This window comes from Nicotiana sylvestris, chromosome 12 (assembly GCF_000393655.2).
Source record: "Nicotiana sylvestris chromosome 12, ASM39365v2, whole genome shotgun sequence".
Taxonomy (NCBI): Eukaryota; Viridiplantae; Streptophyta; class Magnoliopsida; order Solanales; family Solanaceae; genus Nicotiana; species Nicotiana sylvestris.
This window is the reverse complement of record NC_091068.1, coordinates 92,253,195-92,269,741: the sequence shown is the minus strand read 5'-3', so window position 1 is coordinate 92,269,741 and position 16,547 is coordinate 92,253,195. Positions and strand designations below refer to the sequence as shown.

General features: G+C 37.1%; 1 protein-coding gene and 1 long non-coding RNA gene across 2 annotated transcripts; one reads left to right on the top strand and one right to left on the bottom strand.

Moving 5' to 3' along the window:
• The first annotated feature begins 2,556 nt into the window (after nt 1-2,556).
• Nucleotides 2,557-5,327, top strand: LOC104224510 (uncharacterized). The gene is made up of 3 exons (XR_710368.2): nt 2,557-2,825; nt 3,900-3,959; nt 5,081-5,327. It is a non-coding gene; the product is annotated as an uncharacterized lncRNA (long non-coding RNA).
• An 8,962-nt stretch (nt 5,328-14,289) lies between these two features.
• Nucleotides 14,290-16,194, bottom strand: LOC104224509 (transcription factor ORG2-like). The gene is made up of 3 exons (XM_009776183.2): nt 15,895-16,194; nt 14,597-14,965; nt 14,290-14,347 (listed from the first exon to the last, which is right to left on the bottom strand). The coding sequence occupies exons 1-3, from the start codon at nt 16,192-16,194 to the stop codon at nt 14,345-14,347; spliced, it is 672 nt and encodes a 223-aa protein (XP_009774485.2). The 3' UTR covers nt 14,290-14,344.
• Between the last annotated feature and the right edge of the window lie 353 nt (nt 16,195-16,547).

Sequence of the window (16,547 nt, the reverse complement as noted above, 5' to 3'; positions counted from 1 at the left end):
TAACAGATTATGAAACTAATCTTTTTAGATAAACCCATAATAATGCATACATCCAATATGAAGTAGAAGAACAAGGTGAAGAAATGCAAAGAAAAGAAAACTCTCTCTCAAGTTTGGAAGACTAGAAATTCTCTCATAAGTGATCATATTTAACAAGCCATGGATAATATGGTTACCATATTATCTGCCGGATAAACCCGTTTTTATCCGTCTCAAATACGGGTTGGGTCGGATAATTTATCCGTTTTTTAAAATTACCCGTTTTGACCCGCTCATATCCGACCCGACCCGCCGTTTGCCACCCGTAAAGGTGAGGGTAAACCTAGTTTGGTCAGAAGAAGATCAGTTGTAACTAAGGAGCATAGTTTCATCTTAGAAGCTGACATCACATCTAATGAAGTGAAGCATACATTATAGGCAATTACGAGTAATAAATCCCATGGGCCCGGTAGATATAGCACTCACTTCTTCGAAGATGGCTGGAGTATTATTGGAAAAGCTCTAACAGAAGGGATTGTGAAGTCCTTTACTTCCAACAAGTTGCTTATAGTTACAAACAAGACAGTAATGACCCTTATTCCCAAAAGTACACGTGCAGTGAATGTTGGTGATTATAGGCCTATAACGTGTTGTGATACTACGTACAAAATAATATTCCCTCCGTTTCAATTTATGTGAACCTATTTCCTTTTTGGTTCGTGCCAAAAAGAATGACATTTTTCCTTATTTAGAAACAATTTACCTTTATGCAATGATTTATAGCCACACAAAATATATGTGCCTCATTTTACACCACAAGTTCAAAAGTCTTCTCTCTTTTCTTAAACTCCGTGCCCAGTCAAATGGGTACACATAAATTGAAACGGAGGGAGTATTAAAAGTAATTTGTAGCAGATTAAAGTTGGTATTTCTCGTGAGACTATAAAACAGAAAGAGGACAACAGAGAGTTTTTGATAAAGAGGGACCTTAAGAAGAATGGGAATTTGTGGGAGAAATGATGCATTCTTTGAACTTCCCGCCAAAAATTTATCAAGTGAATCGGGAATTGTATTTAATTCCTCAGTACAAAATTGCATTAAATGGAAGAATATATGGATGTATTGAAAGAAAAGGGGATTGAGACAGGGAAATATACTATTATGAGTTATTTGTATGGAGTACTTCACAAGGGTAAGGAAGCTAGTGGCAAATCAAGAAGGCTTGAAATGCAAAGGGTTAAAACTTCATCATCTACGTTATGTTGATGATGTTCTGTTATTTTGTAAAGGAGAATTCCAGTCAATTCTACTCATACTCCGAGACCTACAGACATTTTTCAATGCCTCAGGTTTATCAACAAATACAGCTAAATCTAATATATTTTGCGCTAATTAATATGGACTCACAATGTATAAAGGAGTACTACCTCTCCAGTATCTCAGGGTACCAATATCCTCCAAAACAATATCTACTGTGGACGTAGACAAGCAGCTTACGGGTGGGGATCATGAAATCTATCCTATGTAGGTAATTAAAGTTCAGTTGATAAACTTAGTTCTAACGCACATACACACATACTAGCTAGGTTTCCATTTTAATTCTTGTTGCTATATGTAGGAATTTCTTATGGTATGCGAATGGGGAATCTATAAAGACTCCATATATTGGTGGCTTGAGACTTGGCAGAACCTTTATGATGGCACTGGCTTACCTCATTTGGAAGGCAAGAAATGCGGCACTATGGCACACAAATGGTATCCAACCTAGTCAAAGAGGAAAGTAAATTCAAGTACTAGAAGTTGTACATAGGAGAAAGGGGTTAGGAATAGAGCTTGGATAGAGGAATTATATAAATAAGATAGATTATGTTTTTGCCGTTTTGGGACTGGACTAGAGATGGGGGCCCTACCTAGTAGGTATTCCTAATCAGGAAGAGAAAATTAAGAGGTAAGAGCAAAATGGAATAGAAAGAAAGTGCAAATGAAATGACATGAAGTAACTCCGAACGCTTAAAAAAACTATTACCAACAAAAATATCGAGTCTTATGAATCAATAAATATCAATACCGTTCATCATATCCGCGAATACAAGATATGGCATAGTGAGGAGTGCACATCAAGAAGTTTAACTCTAGTCAATGTACTAAGTTTTGTTAATAGTATTCTCCGTTAACTAAAAAAGTATTTTAACTTGATTATGTTCGTATGATATTTGTCATTTGTAAGTAATTTTAGTGATACACAACAACAAATTTGGCCTAAGGCTACATTAGTTTTAGACAACCCTCGAAAAGTGTTGCCAAAAATACTTACGGCAACGCTTTTTAAGGAGTGGTCATTGCTAAGAGTTTTTGGCCACGAATTTTAGGCAACGCTTGTAAAGCGTTCTTTTAAGATATAAATACTATGCTTTTTAACTGTTGCCATATTATAATATATTTGGCAACATTTACACACCTGTAATGGAACGCTTTTGAATGATGCTCTTTTTATAACTCTAAAGCAACACGTTATAAGGGTACTCAAAAAATTTACACCAAAAATTTTCGCTAAAATTTTCATTTTATCCAATAAAAATTGCCCGCTAAATTTTAACAACTTTCCCACTAAAAATTAAAACCTCAAGAAAAGACTCATCACTCGCTCTCACTAATGCCACTACCCCCTTTTCTCTCAGACACGAGAGTGGAATGTATTCCGACGATGACTCCGATGTGGACTACCATGACGACATGTTGTCATCGACGTTGGCTATTGTTGCGGCTATGGCATGCTTCAACGTATTCGATGGAGCTCATGTTAGATTTGCAGTGGCTTTACCTTGAGCAATTCGACCTCTTTCACCGTAAGAAACATTACCGTCTTCGATTTTGATTATGATACTTCGTATCTCCTTACTCCTTTCCTGATTTGGATCCATAATCTCAAAAAAATCCAATCCCTAAATCTTTGCTTGTTTTTGTTTCCAATCTTCATTTTGTTCTCAGATCTATATTTCAATAATTGTTTTATGTATTCATTTAGTGTTCATTCGTAGATCTCTCGGGTGTTGAAGTAGTCTCTATATATTTCGATATTTAGATCTGGAATTTTGGAGTTTTGAGTTGTAGAGGTAGCTTAAAATCATTGCTTAATTCAATTTGAAGGATGGTTTCGGGAATTGGTGTGAAATTTGAAGGTTTTTCAAATTAAGACTTTTTACAATTTGTTCCCGACGATTAGGCACATGTAATTCTTGCGAAGCCTCCAATTCATAATTGTTTCGTGGAGTTTAGACAATTTTTATACAATTTGATAGGATTGCTGTTGTGAGTGTGGACTTGGTGGTAGGCTTGATTTTTGTGGGTTATTTGGGGAGGAGGATAAGGCAAGGTGAGATTTGTTTCTTTCTTGCATAAACCTCTTAACTTATCTTGCAACCCCTGAAACTTGTAAAACATAGCAATTGTGGTTGCGTCTTGCATTGTTGTACTTGCACGCTTCTCTTTACTTCAGACATAGGCCAAAAAAACACTTACAATAACTTAATTCTAGACAATTCATTCTTTTAAAAACTCAAAGGACTGTCAAAGAACTATAAATGCATAGCGTATAGGTATTCATGCTGAACATAAAATATTTTCTTGTATTTAATTATGCATTTTGTGTTTTGCCATAGTTTCTCACCTTGAATATTAATGTTTGCAATGCAATTAGAAGGTGCATCTATCTTCACATGATGATGTTTATGCCAAGATATCAGGCTACTGAAGATGACATTACTGATGTTTTAGTTTGATAATAACATATTCTATTAATCTTTCCAACTCATTCACAAGGAAAGAGTAAAAAGGGAGATCTGTGTATTTTGTAAAATTATTTGTAATGTTATCTCATTGTGTCTAAGACCAGTTATTGAACTTTATCTAATTGTGCTCAGAAAAATGAAGCATGTGTCCGGGAAGTGGCTAGAATCCAAATACATGTGTTAAAAGTACAGGTACTTTATACCTCTTCTTTCTTTTATTTTTTCATAAGTTTTTTTTTTTCAATTGTGTTTGCTTTCGTTCTATTTCATTTTAAAACATTTATGCATCTGATGTGTTCGTGTGGTTCATTTTTTCTATGACTTCAGGAAACACGACATAGGCAACATTATTTGGATTTGATGCTCAAATTACATGTAATATTTAAGAGCGTACAAAGATCTTAACTTATATCAGAAGCGTTCTTATTAATCTTGACTTCATAGGGATTGAAATTTTATGGAGCTGTTTTATTTTTCCTTTTACATATTTGATATTATTAGAGCTCTATTAGTAGCTTGTCTTGAATAAAACTAATTGAAATATACAAATCCTACTTGTAAGTGTTAGAGAGCAGATTAAGAATTTGTAGCCATTTATTTTCTCTCGGTATTTTTATTATTTAAGATGTTGCACTAAATATTTAATGTGAAGAAGCGTCATTTTATTTTACATGTGATAGATAGTGAGCATTCAATTGTAGATAAACTTTCAACCTAGAGTTTTCATCACTATAAGAGTACTCCCAGCTGGCAAAAGAGAACTCAAACATATCAAATTCAGGTGAGCTTCATTTCACCAGTTATATCAAATTAGAGAGCTAAAATAGGTATATTTTCTTGCATTTGTGCTATTGGGGGGATAGGCCTACTAGCGAAGTCTAGCTGTGCAGGTGGAGCTCTAAGAATACTGTCAAAATAATTGCCTCAATGTTATCATTGGAATTGCACCACCATCCATTTTGATATTAAGTGCTAGCATTCCAGTAAAGCTTTCATCATTTTAATCTGTTTATATGTATTTCAAAAATTATGTTTAGTTACTTGCCCATTTTTATAATGCTCTGATAGTAAGAAGAAAAACATCAAGAGAGAACATGTCTTATATGCCATGTGAACTTGAATTTTTCATGTACCTTCTCAAAAAAGTTCAAGTTCAATAGAAATTTTTTGAAGCTTTAACGTGAATGTTTGTTTGTTCTCTAAAATCAATTGTTCTAAATTTCAGTTTCCACTTCAAATACCTCAATCCATTATGATATTGCATACTATCTATTGGTTTCTTTCTAATTTTAAATTTTATTTTTAATGTGTAGGAAAATACGGGTGATGCAATTGAAAATGGCGGCCAAAAGTTAATTGATCTATTGAAGTGAATGATAAAGACTTTTTGAGCAATTGTAATATTTATTATTATGATACTTTATGAATACATTCGGTTTTAGAGTTTGTTGTTATTGCACATACTGAAATATTGTTTTATCAGTATGTGTAGAATACAAAATATGTTTCTTTTTTGAAGTTTATTGCAAGTATATGCATTAAAATTATTATTATTTATTATTTAATTGAGTGCTTGAGATCATTAAAATATAGTTGCTTGAAATAAATATAATTACATAAAAAAATTGTAGCTCATAAATATCATAAAAAATTATTACACTTTAGAAGTGCTGCCATAGAGCTGACAAATGGATGGCATATTTGGCATGTAAATGGCTATGCTTCACAAATGTGGCTTATAAGGTAATAAAGACCACCCTTCTAAAGTGTAGTTTCAGAAAATGAAAAACGTTGCCATGTGAGGTACTAGAAGCGTGGTTGTTGTACCTTATAGGCCACGCTTTTGAAGCGTGGCTTCTAAAGCAACACTTGAAAAGCTTGGCCTTAGAGAAAAGGTTACGCTACTTTAGGCCACCTCCTGTAAGCGTTCCTAAAGTCGAAAAGTGTAGCCTTTGATCAAAGGTCACACTTTATGATAGTTTAGGCCACACTTCTCAGGGGTGGCTAAAGGCCGAAAATGTTGCAGTGATATCATTATTAGAAAATATTATTTTTGCGTTGTGATGTGCAGATAAATTGTAAACTTAAACGTTAGAAAAATCAAAGAATGTGCAAAAGATAGCAAAAAGAGGGTGTTTGACTTAAATTACATGCTTTTGAAGTCAAATCGCGATAAGTAATGAAGATTCAAGAATTGATATTGGGAATTAGAGTTCTGGAGCAACAAATTCTGATGAGAAACACATAACTCAAATTCAACAGATAATAAGTATCTCTTAGTTTACAAATAATTTGATCATGCTTCTTTAAAAAATATTATAGAACTTCGAGTCTAATTTCCAACAGTCTAAACAGTTTAGCATTTGGACTTTTTATGCAAAGTTATAATTTTTTTACTGGACATTGTGTTTACCTTAAAACGGATAACAATTAAATTTATACGCAGTTTTAAGGATATATGAATTGATTCAACACAAATAATCAGGGATGTTAGATAAACGAATTAAAGACGAAATGAACAATCAAACCAACTACGGCCCAGATCGGAATTAGGTTGAGCAGTAGTTTTGCCCTTGATCGGACCCTTGGTTCGAAACCAATTGTGAATGAAGAACAAACAGCAAAGTAAGGACTTTGCAATAGCTAGAAAGTAGAAAAATAAATTTGTATTGCCTTGGTTTGCGCATTACAATGTGTGTTAGCAAAGAAAAACTTTTCCTTTATAGTAGGAAAGTTTCATCCCTAGTACAAGTCTAAAAAGGTAAAAAAAAAACTTCCTCTCTTGTTAATTACTGATCCATAACCGTCATCCAGCAAGATCCGCACCGTGATATCTGATTGGTTGCGGATATTATGGTCATCTATATGTCGCCTATAACCGTTCATTGTGCTTTCCGAAGTCTCAGAGCTCGTCCCGAGTTCGGGTTACATCGTTTTATCAGGTCCGATGGCGAGCACTCTGTTCACTTTTCATGGGCCTCGATACATAGAGTTCCCAGCTTCGATTTCGATCTCGTATATTCATGCTCTTACTTCGTTTGATTCACCGAAAAATCGGGGTGTGCATTATCCTCGATTTCACCCGTATACAATTAGTCTCATCATTTTCCAGAGAGTAGATTTGCCAAAACATTGGGAAACGATATGAACCCCGGTTCCTTCCTTCGTACGTTACAATCGAGGTGACGGATAAGCCAAAAAGTCATGTCAGTTGCGTCGTTCTAACTTCGGGCACGTGTTAATAACCGATTGGCTGCATTCGAATGTGAAACGTCTTGCATTGACTATTTTTACCCAATAAAAAATTCGACCTTTTGCATTTCTTCCACTTTCCGATCCTAGCTTTTACCTTCGAATTTTCTAACGACTTTTAACTATTTCAAATCTTCATACCCTGCTTCTTGAGCCTTCATATCTTCATCTCTGATCCTCAAACCTTCATATTTGTTCTTGGATTTCCAACCCAAATCTTCATATCTTCATTCCACCTTCAAACCTTCATACTCTTTCTTCAAATCTTTATATTTTTCCTTTGAACCTTCATATTTTTCCTTCGAACCTTCATACTTCCCTTCAAATTTTGATATTTTCTTAGATCACAATGGCTAAAACTTCCAAGTCAGTGACTCAGCAGGCTACCTCTTCATCTTCCCCCCCGGCCGCAGATGCCGACGTGGCCGCTTCCGAGGTGGATCTAGAGCCCCCATGAAGAACTTCATACCTGTAGGCTGCTCTATCGGGGATAACTTCAAGGTCGAGAAGGCCTCTAGCCAACAAGACCGAGGTGATGGAGCATGGAGATACATATGCTCTGTCAACAAAGAAACCCTACCCGTAGCCCGAGTAGACTATAAGTGGGAGGGTAAGGACGTGGTCGTCCCCGGACCCAATGACTATATAGATACTCACGTGAAGGGGTATCTGAGTGTTTACACTTACCCCTTCACGCTCGCCTCTGTGGATCCCGTAGTTCTTGATTTCTGCAAGAGGTACGAGGTGTACTTTGGGCAAATTCACCCATCCTTTTGGAGGATTGTGATCCTCTTGCGCCATTTCACAAAAAATACCGAGTCTCATCGGTTCACCCTCGACCACCTACTCTGCCTATATAGTCCCCGAATGGGGACTGATCAAGCTTGTCCGGCCGAGAAAGCAAGGCTAATTTCTCCATCATTGACGAGGACCGAGATCGAGGCTGGTAGGGGAGGTTCATTAGGGTGAAACCTGATCACCCCCAAGTTTCTACCATTCCACGAGAAGTGGAACGCATCCCGTATGTATTGTCTTTCCGGGCTATTTCTTCCTTTGTGTTCTTTTTCTCATATCATCTGTTTGTGGTCATGCAACTATTACCCAAGTTCTTGATACAATCCCCCGATTCAAGGAGTGGATCGAAGGGATTAATAAGCAGATGTCGTACTTCGAGCATGCATGGGACAAAACTTTCGAAGGGCAAATGGTAGGCCCAATCTCATGGTGAGGTTCTTCCCTGAAATAGTTACCATCACGCTCTTAACTTATATAGTGCTAACCTTTTCTTTTTCTTACATGTCTGCCTAAGACCATCGAACTTAGGCCGCTTGATGAGGACAAGGATCCATCTTTGCCTACTGAGCCCTCCATCTCGGGATAACCCGAGGCTGCCACGAAGGAGGAGAAGAAGAAAAAGAGAAAGTCCTCGGGCTCCTCTGACCCCGAGAGGAAGAGGAAGAGGAAGAAAAGGACGGCCACTCGGGCCCAAAGGCCCAAGAAGAATACCAAGTCCATAGCACTGGACCTTGACTATCTTTACCAGCTCAGGTATGAGCCTGGAAAAGATGACATCTTCGTTGCCCATGGATTGACCCCCACTAGGGAGCAGGCGACGACCGAGAAAGGGAACCACGAGGTCGATCCCCTTTTGGCTCGGGAACCTAAGGCGGAGATGGAGGTTGCGACCTCCCAGGAAGCCGCTCCTGTTCCGAAAGAGATGACCGGTGTCATTGACATCATAAAGACGCCCTCATATACCGAGTTCATGCTCAAAGAGGCCCAAGAGGGCAAAGAAAAGTCAAGTGAAGGAGTGCAGGGTTCAGATAATCCCATAAACTCCTTTTTCGATAACATGGGCATGTCCATATTGGATGATGTTTTCAGGCTAGGTCACCTGAAGATCCAGAAGAAGTACGTGCCCTCTGGATCTGGCGGGCCAAGCTCGAGCCCAAAATTAGTGAAGCAACTTCCCATGCCGAGTGTGGACCCTGGGTGCAAGAGAACGGTCATTCTCACAGTCTCAGAGGATGCTCGGGTCCTGTCTACTCCGGTGGGCGTAGCCAGCTACCTCTGATGCCTGGTGACCAAGGAGGACCAAGCAAATATGAATGAGGTGGGCACGTCAAGTGTTTTCAATGAGGCGCAGCAGGCATTGAACCAGATAAGGTGTCAACACTTTTGTACCCCTTTATGAATCCCACTTAGGTTTTCCTTTGATGTATCTCACTACTTTCGTTGTTTTATAGGCTTTAGTGTTTCACCATGATAGCTTCCTCCAGTACCGCTTGGAGATTAACTAGCTCGAGTTCGAGCTCAAAGAGCAGGTTTAGAAGAAGGACATGTATAGACTTTTGAGTGATTAACATGATGAGGCCCTTAAAGATCTCCCGATTCTCCAAGCCAAGCTAGAAAAAGCTCAGAATGAGGCTTTGACCCGAAGCGGGAACACAACGACCTTGTTAAGAAGGTAAAGTTCTTTGAAGTTAAAAACGAGCACCTAGTTGTGGTGACCAACAACACAACTTTGCAGGTCCAATAGAAGATAGACCTGATCGACCAGCTGGGGGATGAGATCAATAAGGTCAGGGTTGTGACCAAAGTAAGGAAGGACAAGATGGACCTGCTGGCCTCGGAGAAGGAAGTCACAAAGGAGGAGTTGGCTTCGGTCTAGAAATAACTTCGTGTGGCGAAGGACAAAACTGATAAGTGGTCTTAGTGAATGATAATCTCCGGGCACAGCTGAGCTCGACCATTGCTGAACAGGATGCTCTCGGAAGAGAACATGTGGCACTAAGGACCAAATTTGACATAACCTCAGCTGATGCTGAGAAAGTGGTGGCCCAGTACAAGGCTGACGTGGAGGCAGCCGAGACCCGCTTAAATACAAAGACTAAATACACGCCCAAGGTTTCGACCTATCAGTCGAGATCGAAGAAGCTAGGAGGCTCGAGGCTGAGAAAAAGAAGCTCTACGAGCCTGAGGATGCCAATGGTTCCGAGGGATCTGAGGGCAACAATAATTCTGGCGATGAGTCGGGCCCTGGTGATGACCAAGCGTAGATGCCTTAGTACTTTTTCAATTTTTTTGTATTTTCCCTTATGTATTTTTTTATTTTGATGTCGTTCTATCGGGCCTTTGTAAATATGTTTTGGAATATATACATGAAATTTTTCCCATTTTGGCAATATCGTATCTTTACTTTTCTAGCATCTTATTGCAATTTCTACTTGTGTATTGTTTTTTGTGCCTTAGCATAGAGTCAAATGTAGTTCCGGGGTGTTTGTTTTTTGGAATTTCGAATGAAGCCTGACTTCTATGCCACTTTTTCTACTCGTGGATGTGGATCCTCGGTGAGATCGTAGGTTCCCAAGATGCTTAAGTGTTTTTAGACAATGTTTTCGCCGAGGGTAAACTTTTAGTCAGTTTCGAATTATGTAAAGGCCTTTCTTTTTTATTACGAGCTTTGGACGTCTCTGAGCTGTTTTTAGGGTGGCCGTAGCCTTTTACATTTGGGCGCCGCCTAATTGGTGCCTACGGGATTCGGTAGCTCGGGTCGTCTGAATTTTCTTCAAGTGACAAGGGATCGATAATCCCCGAGTATAAGTAGCCAGTGGGCTCTAGGATTCGGGATCGAAGAAGTAAAAATGCATAATAGAAAAGCGGAAATTTCTTTCATTTCTTAGTATGCAAGGTACACGATCGAAAATGCGTAAAAACTTGTACCATGGCTAGAGTGGACTATGTGAGCACGGTTCATATGACCATTTGGCCCTTATAATGAATCCTAACCACCAAGACTTAGTTTTTATCATACAAAGTTTTCTTTTTTTCCTTGTTAAAGACCTTAATCTGAGGGTATTCGAGGGCGAACTCGTGAGGGCTTGGATACTCTTGATATGCAGTGGACGATCATTGACTCCAATTTGAAACCAGTCTTCGAATCTAGGTTAGCATGTTTTATTGTAGCCTCGTCAAAAACCTTGACGAAAATCCCTTTTTGGGTCAAAAACAATTCAAGGAAAAAAAAGTGTGATGCGTGTTTGTAGAGCTAATGACCACATCCATCCTTGGCCGTTTACCTGCAAATGTTAGTACGATTCATAACATGATTAAAGAATAATTTAGTTCATACTTTTGCAGTAGTACCACGTTAAGTGTGTCACGTTCCAGTTGTTCGGTAGTTACATGTTGTTTCCCGCTTCGTGTTGGTACGAGCCTTTGTTGGTTATTCTGATAACTCGATATGGTCCTTCCCAGTTCAGTCCCAGCTTCCCCTCATTCGTATTCCTAGTGTGTAATGTTACTTTCCTCAACACCAAGTCCCCGAGTTGCAAGTATTGGAGGTTGGCTCTTCAGTTGTAATACCTTTCTATTCGCTATTTCTGGGCGGCCTACCGGACTAGGGCGATCTTCCCTCTTTCATCCAATAGTTCCAAGCTCATGATTATGGACTCGCCATTTGGCTCTTCTGTCGCATATTGGAACTTGAGGCTTGGTTCTCCTACCTCGACTGGTATTAAGGCTTCGGTTCCGTAGGCCAATGAAAATGGAGTGGCCCCGGTGCTAGATTTTGAAGTCGTACCCTATGCCCATAGGACTTCGGGAAGCATCTCCTTCCATTTCCCTTTCGCACCAGTCAACCTCTTTTTCAGGTTTTGAAGTATGGTCTTGTTTGTTGATTCTGCCTACCCGTTCCCACTATAGTGGTAAGGTGTTGATAGTATCTTCTTGATTTTGTGATCTTCGAAAAATTTATTTACCTTGCTGCCGATGTATTGTTTTCCATTATTGCAAACGACTGATCTGCAGATGAATTATTTTCCATTATCGCAAATGACCTCGGCCGGTATCCCAAATTGATATATTATGTGGTCCTAGATGAAGTCAATGGCTTCTTTCTCCCAGACCTTTTCTAATGCTTGAGCCTCGACCCGTTTGAAAAAATAATCGGTCATGAATAGTATGAATCTTTACCGGGTGCCCATGGTAGGGAATCGATAATGTCCATTCCCCACTTCATAAATAGCTGCGGGGACAAAACCGAGTGGAGCATTTCTCGCGGTTGATGGATCATCGGGGGGGGGGGTGTCTCTAGCAGTCGTCGCGTGCGTGGTCAGGCATTTCTCTCGGTTGATGGATCATCGGGGGTCACATGTGTGGTCAGGCTATAGACGTGCGTTTATTTCGGGATATCTAGTCCTGAGATAATTTATAAATTCTTGTAATTACCTTTCGACCTGTAAGTATGACTTGAGCTCATCCATAGTAGGTTATCTTGTAGTTAATAGCCGCATAGATCAATTTTAATGCTTTCAATTGAATTTTTAAGCCAAGAAACAATTGAGAGAAATTTCATTCTTTAAATTGATTGTAATGTTTTCTCTTTTACTTGCTTTACAACATGAACTCTATTATGAAGTAATTTTCTTTATGGAAACATGGTAATGATTTGATTTAGACTTTAATTTTTTGATTTAATACCTTTTGTGTATGTTCGATAATACATCCTTGGGGATCGACTCCATATTGTATTCGAGATAATTAGAGTTCAATTATGCATTTGAATTGTTTTCGTAATTTATTTTCTGAGAGAGAATTAATTATATAAATAGTCTTCTATAACGCCTTTATTCTAGAAAAGAATCGGTGATAGAAGCATCATTAAAAATTTGGGGATTTTAAGAAGCTCCAATATCTTCAAATCCTTTGGCCTATAAACATGCACTTCAATTGAACTCTTAATGCATTTTTCAACCGTTAAAACTATTGTCGATTGAGAGAAGACTTATATATTCGAGCAGAGTAATCAACATTTATGATCTATTATAAATATTAGTCAAGGAGCAAAATATAGATTATTTATCTCAAATCAAGTTCCGTACTTTTTTTCTGTGGTAAAACTCTTAACTTGTTAGTTTTAATTCAAAGATCACCATTAATTCTTATTTTAGTTTGAAAAAAACGTATATTTATAGTTCTACTTTAGCCAAGACGAAAATTAGTAATTGATAGCAATTTTATTCCTTGTGGGATTGAATTTTCATGCAAATTATCATAGGCTAGCTAAATAAGCGGTATACTAAACATCAATTCAATCTAAAAAAAATTCTAACAACTACTTAAACTATAACATTCATGTACAGACGCTTTGTCCGTTAATCTTCTACATTACTTTAATTTAATATTAATTTTTTTTATAAGGTTGAAAAAGCACCATTGATAATCAAATCTACGTAAATGCCGGAAATTCATTCAATGAAAAATAATAATCATCCATCAGGAAAAAAAGACGGATCAAGGAAAACAAATTCCACTCCTGAAATTCGAAAAATAGTTGGACTATAGCTATTATTTGTTTATATATATATTATCAAAAAGATCGTTGAATGAAACCTTATACTCCCTCCGTTTTAATTTATGTGAACTTGTTTGACTGAGCATGAAGTTTAAGAAAAATGAAGAATTTTGGAATTTGTGGTATTAAACAAGTCAAAAAAGGGCCAGAGTATTTGTGTGGTTATAAAAGCTTCTCATTAAGGGTAGAATTATAAGTTTAAGCTAAATTGTTACCAAATTTAGAAAACGGTCATTCTTTTTGGAAAAAACCAAAAAGGAAATAGGTTCACATAAATTAGAACAGAGGTAGTACTATTTATGATGCGGTAGGAGTTTATTTCTATCATACGTTTTGCACTCATCACTTGTCTCTTGAACATATACTATGATGTTCACCATATATGACAGCGTAAATAATAATAAAAAAAAAATGTGTTCGCAATGAAGCTTCTAAGTTGTCAAGGAGCCAGAAATCCAAGGTGGTAATAACTTGTCTTCCTTCTCATAATACGATAAGAGCTTGTCTCTTAATATTTGAACGTTAATTGGTAAAGTTCCTTGTGCCTGTTCAATATAATAAAATAAAGATCAACAAAGTTTGCGCATATATTAATAGTAACATAGATATTCTGAAGTGCACAATTTCCATAAGCAAATATTTCTAGACATACTTATGAGATTATCTAGGTCTATAGTAGTATCTTTGAACCTCAACGACCCTATAGGATATGTGCCTCCTTTTCTTCTGGATAATTTCAAAAATGATCTTGCGGCCTCTGAACGGCCGTCCCATCTCATCTTGATTTGGCTATACTTCTTATTCAGTCACCGAGAAGTCGGACGACTCTTCAGTAATCCAGAGTGATCTGACCCCTTCGACGGCTCAGTACCCTATCCGCTTTTAAGTGAAGGGGCGCATCCACTTAGCTTCTCTCCTGGACGGATGGCGACTTATGTAGTGACCGGCCTTCCTACCAGAATCTCAATTTTTACTTTATTGCACCAAAATTAGTAAACTATTTATTTGTAAGAAAAATTAAGAAAAGGAACAAAGCCCCTTTTAAATTTGTGTTCAATGTAAATGTCGTATGATAGGGTTGTTTACTCTTGAGTAAATATTGCTAGTACCAATTTCCTTTTGAATTTAACTTATATACATAGGCAGCGTATATATATATAATTTAAACTCAACCCAAACATATAGATGGAGAAAAGAAAGAGAGTGAAATTTATATAAATACCTGAAAATGCAAATTGTAGAAAACTCTATCTCCCAAAGTTTCAAAAGAAGATGCATTTAGTAGAAGAAGTCCTTCCTCTTCTAGTTCTGATACAGCTTCAGCAAACGAACTCTTATTGGTTTTCAAAATAGATATATGAATAATGACTTCTCTATTTCCCACTTGATTTGCTGAGATAACTGATAAAGAACTCTGAATTCCTCCTTTAATTATTGTTTGCTTATTATTAAAATCAGCAGAATATTCTTTCTTAGGGATGGATCTTAATGTAAGGTCTTCTTTCTTCTGTGTCAGTCCTCCCACTTCTTTCTTTAAATCTGGTATGTACTTTATCACTCTTGCTACTGTGACTGGAAAGCTTATTTTTTTCTGTTAAAATGTGAAAATTAAAACTTTAAGTGTAAGTATAACTGTGTTCATAAACAGAAAAACAGAATTTAGAACAGAAAATGCAAAAATATATTCCGAGCTTGTGTGTCCCTAAGGAATTTAATCCCCTCATTGACCAAGATTATGGATTAATTCCTCACAATATAGAACAAAAAAATTATTCTGTAATAACAACATTTCATCAAATTATAGAACTGTGAACTTAAATGGCGAAACAAATCACGCATGATACTTATGATCGTTTTTGGAAAAACAACGCAAAAAAGGGAGAAAATTCCAAATTTTTTTTAGCGTATGAAAAAATGAGGCAAGACATCTCTTTTTATAACCAATGAATGGGTGGAAAGAAAAGGTGTCTTTCCTTGTGATGCAGGAAACAACTCTTCATTTCTATTCATACCTCACAAAACCCAACATTTTTTTCGGTATATTGGATAGGAAAAAATAGATATTCCAATTATTTCCCTACCCTTTTTGACAAGGGAAACAAGTAGCTAAGCTATGTAATACTTTTCTTCCTTTTTTTTTCCTTTACCACAAGGGAGTACAGTGGGAAATAAGATTCCTTCACCCTTAGTTAGCAGTATTAGGTTCGAGCTATGAAAATGAAAAATTTCTTGTGGTGAGCATTTCCCCTATAGTGGTTCTATGAGGCACGAATTTGGATTAATCCCCTTAGTGAATTCTGAATACTAGATGTTTATATAAGAAAACTACGTCTACCATTCGTTTTCATGATCACATTATTATTTTGCTAAGAAGATAATATCAGTCTCGTAAATTATAATTGTTTGCGAAGTTCACAAAGTATTTTGATCAATTTATTATTTTACTACATAAAGAAAAATGTAAAAAGGAATCAGAAGAACGTAAAAATTAGGATAAAAGAAAGAAAGAAAGAATTATACCGTATGATCAGTAGCTGGAAGCAAAGAACGAAGAGAAGAACACAAGCTATTAAATTTTTTTCTCCGATCACGTTCGCTTGCATTGTGATTAAGCTTCTTCACTGTTCCATCTAAATGATCATTATCACCATTAATCTCCTCAAAATTCTTGAATTCACTGTGTACGATGCTTGGCTGAGATGATGAATAATGAACAGGAATACCTGTTGAAAGTGGAGCTTCTATAGTGTTTAGTTTCTTGTTTTTGGGATCTGCCAAACACACGCCAAAGTTAGAAAACAAAGGAGAAGAAACGGCCATCATTAATATTTTTGAAGGTCCTAAGAGGTGGAATGTGTTGTGGCAATCATAGAACGTGTATTTATAGGAGGAGTCTAGGATTAAACTTATACTAAATGTGACATATATAGCACATAACATTTACACTATGTATTTTTAGTTATTACTACTAGCATGTATTTATGTAACATTCCAGTCCACTAGTGATACTATTCGCTTTGGACCTAGGCTCGCACGGCTTTAAAATGTAAAAATAGCTCGAGCTAGCAAGTTTTCGGACTGGTCATTCAAAAATAGTCAACGTTTGCAAAGTTATTGAAAAACAGCCACTATTTTGCTGCAACACGAAAAGTTACAGCATAATATACTGGAAT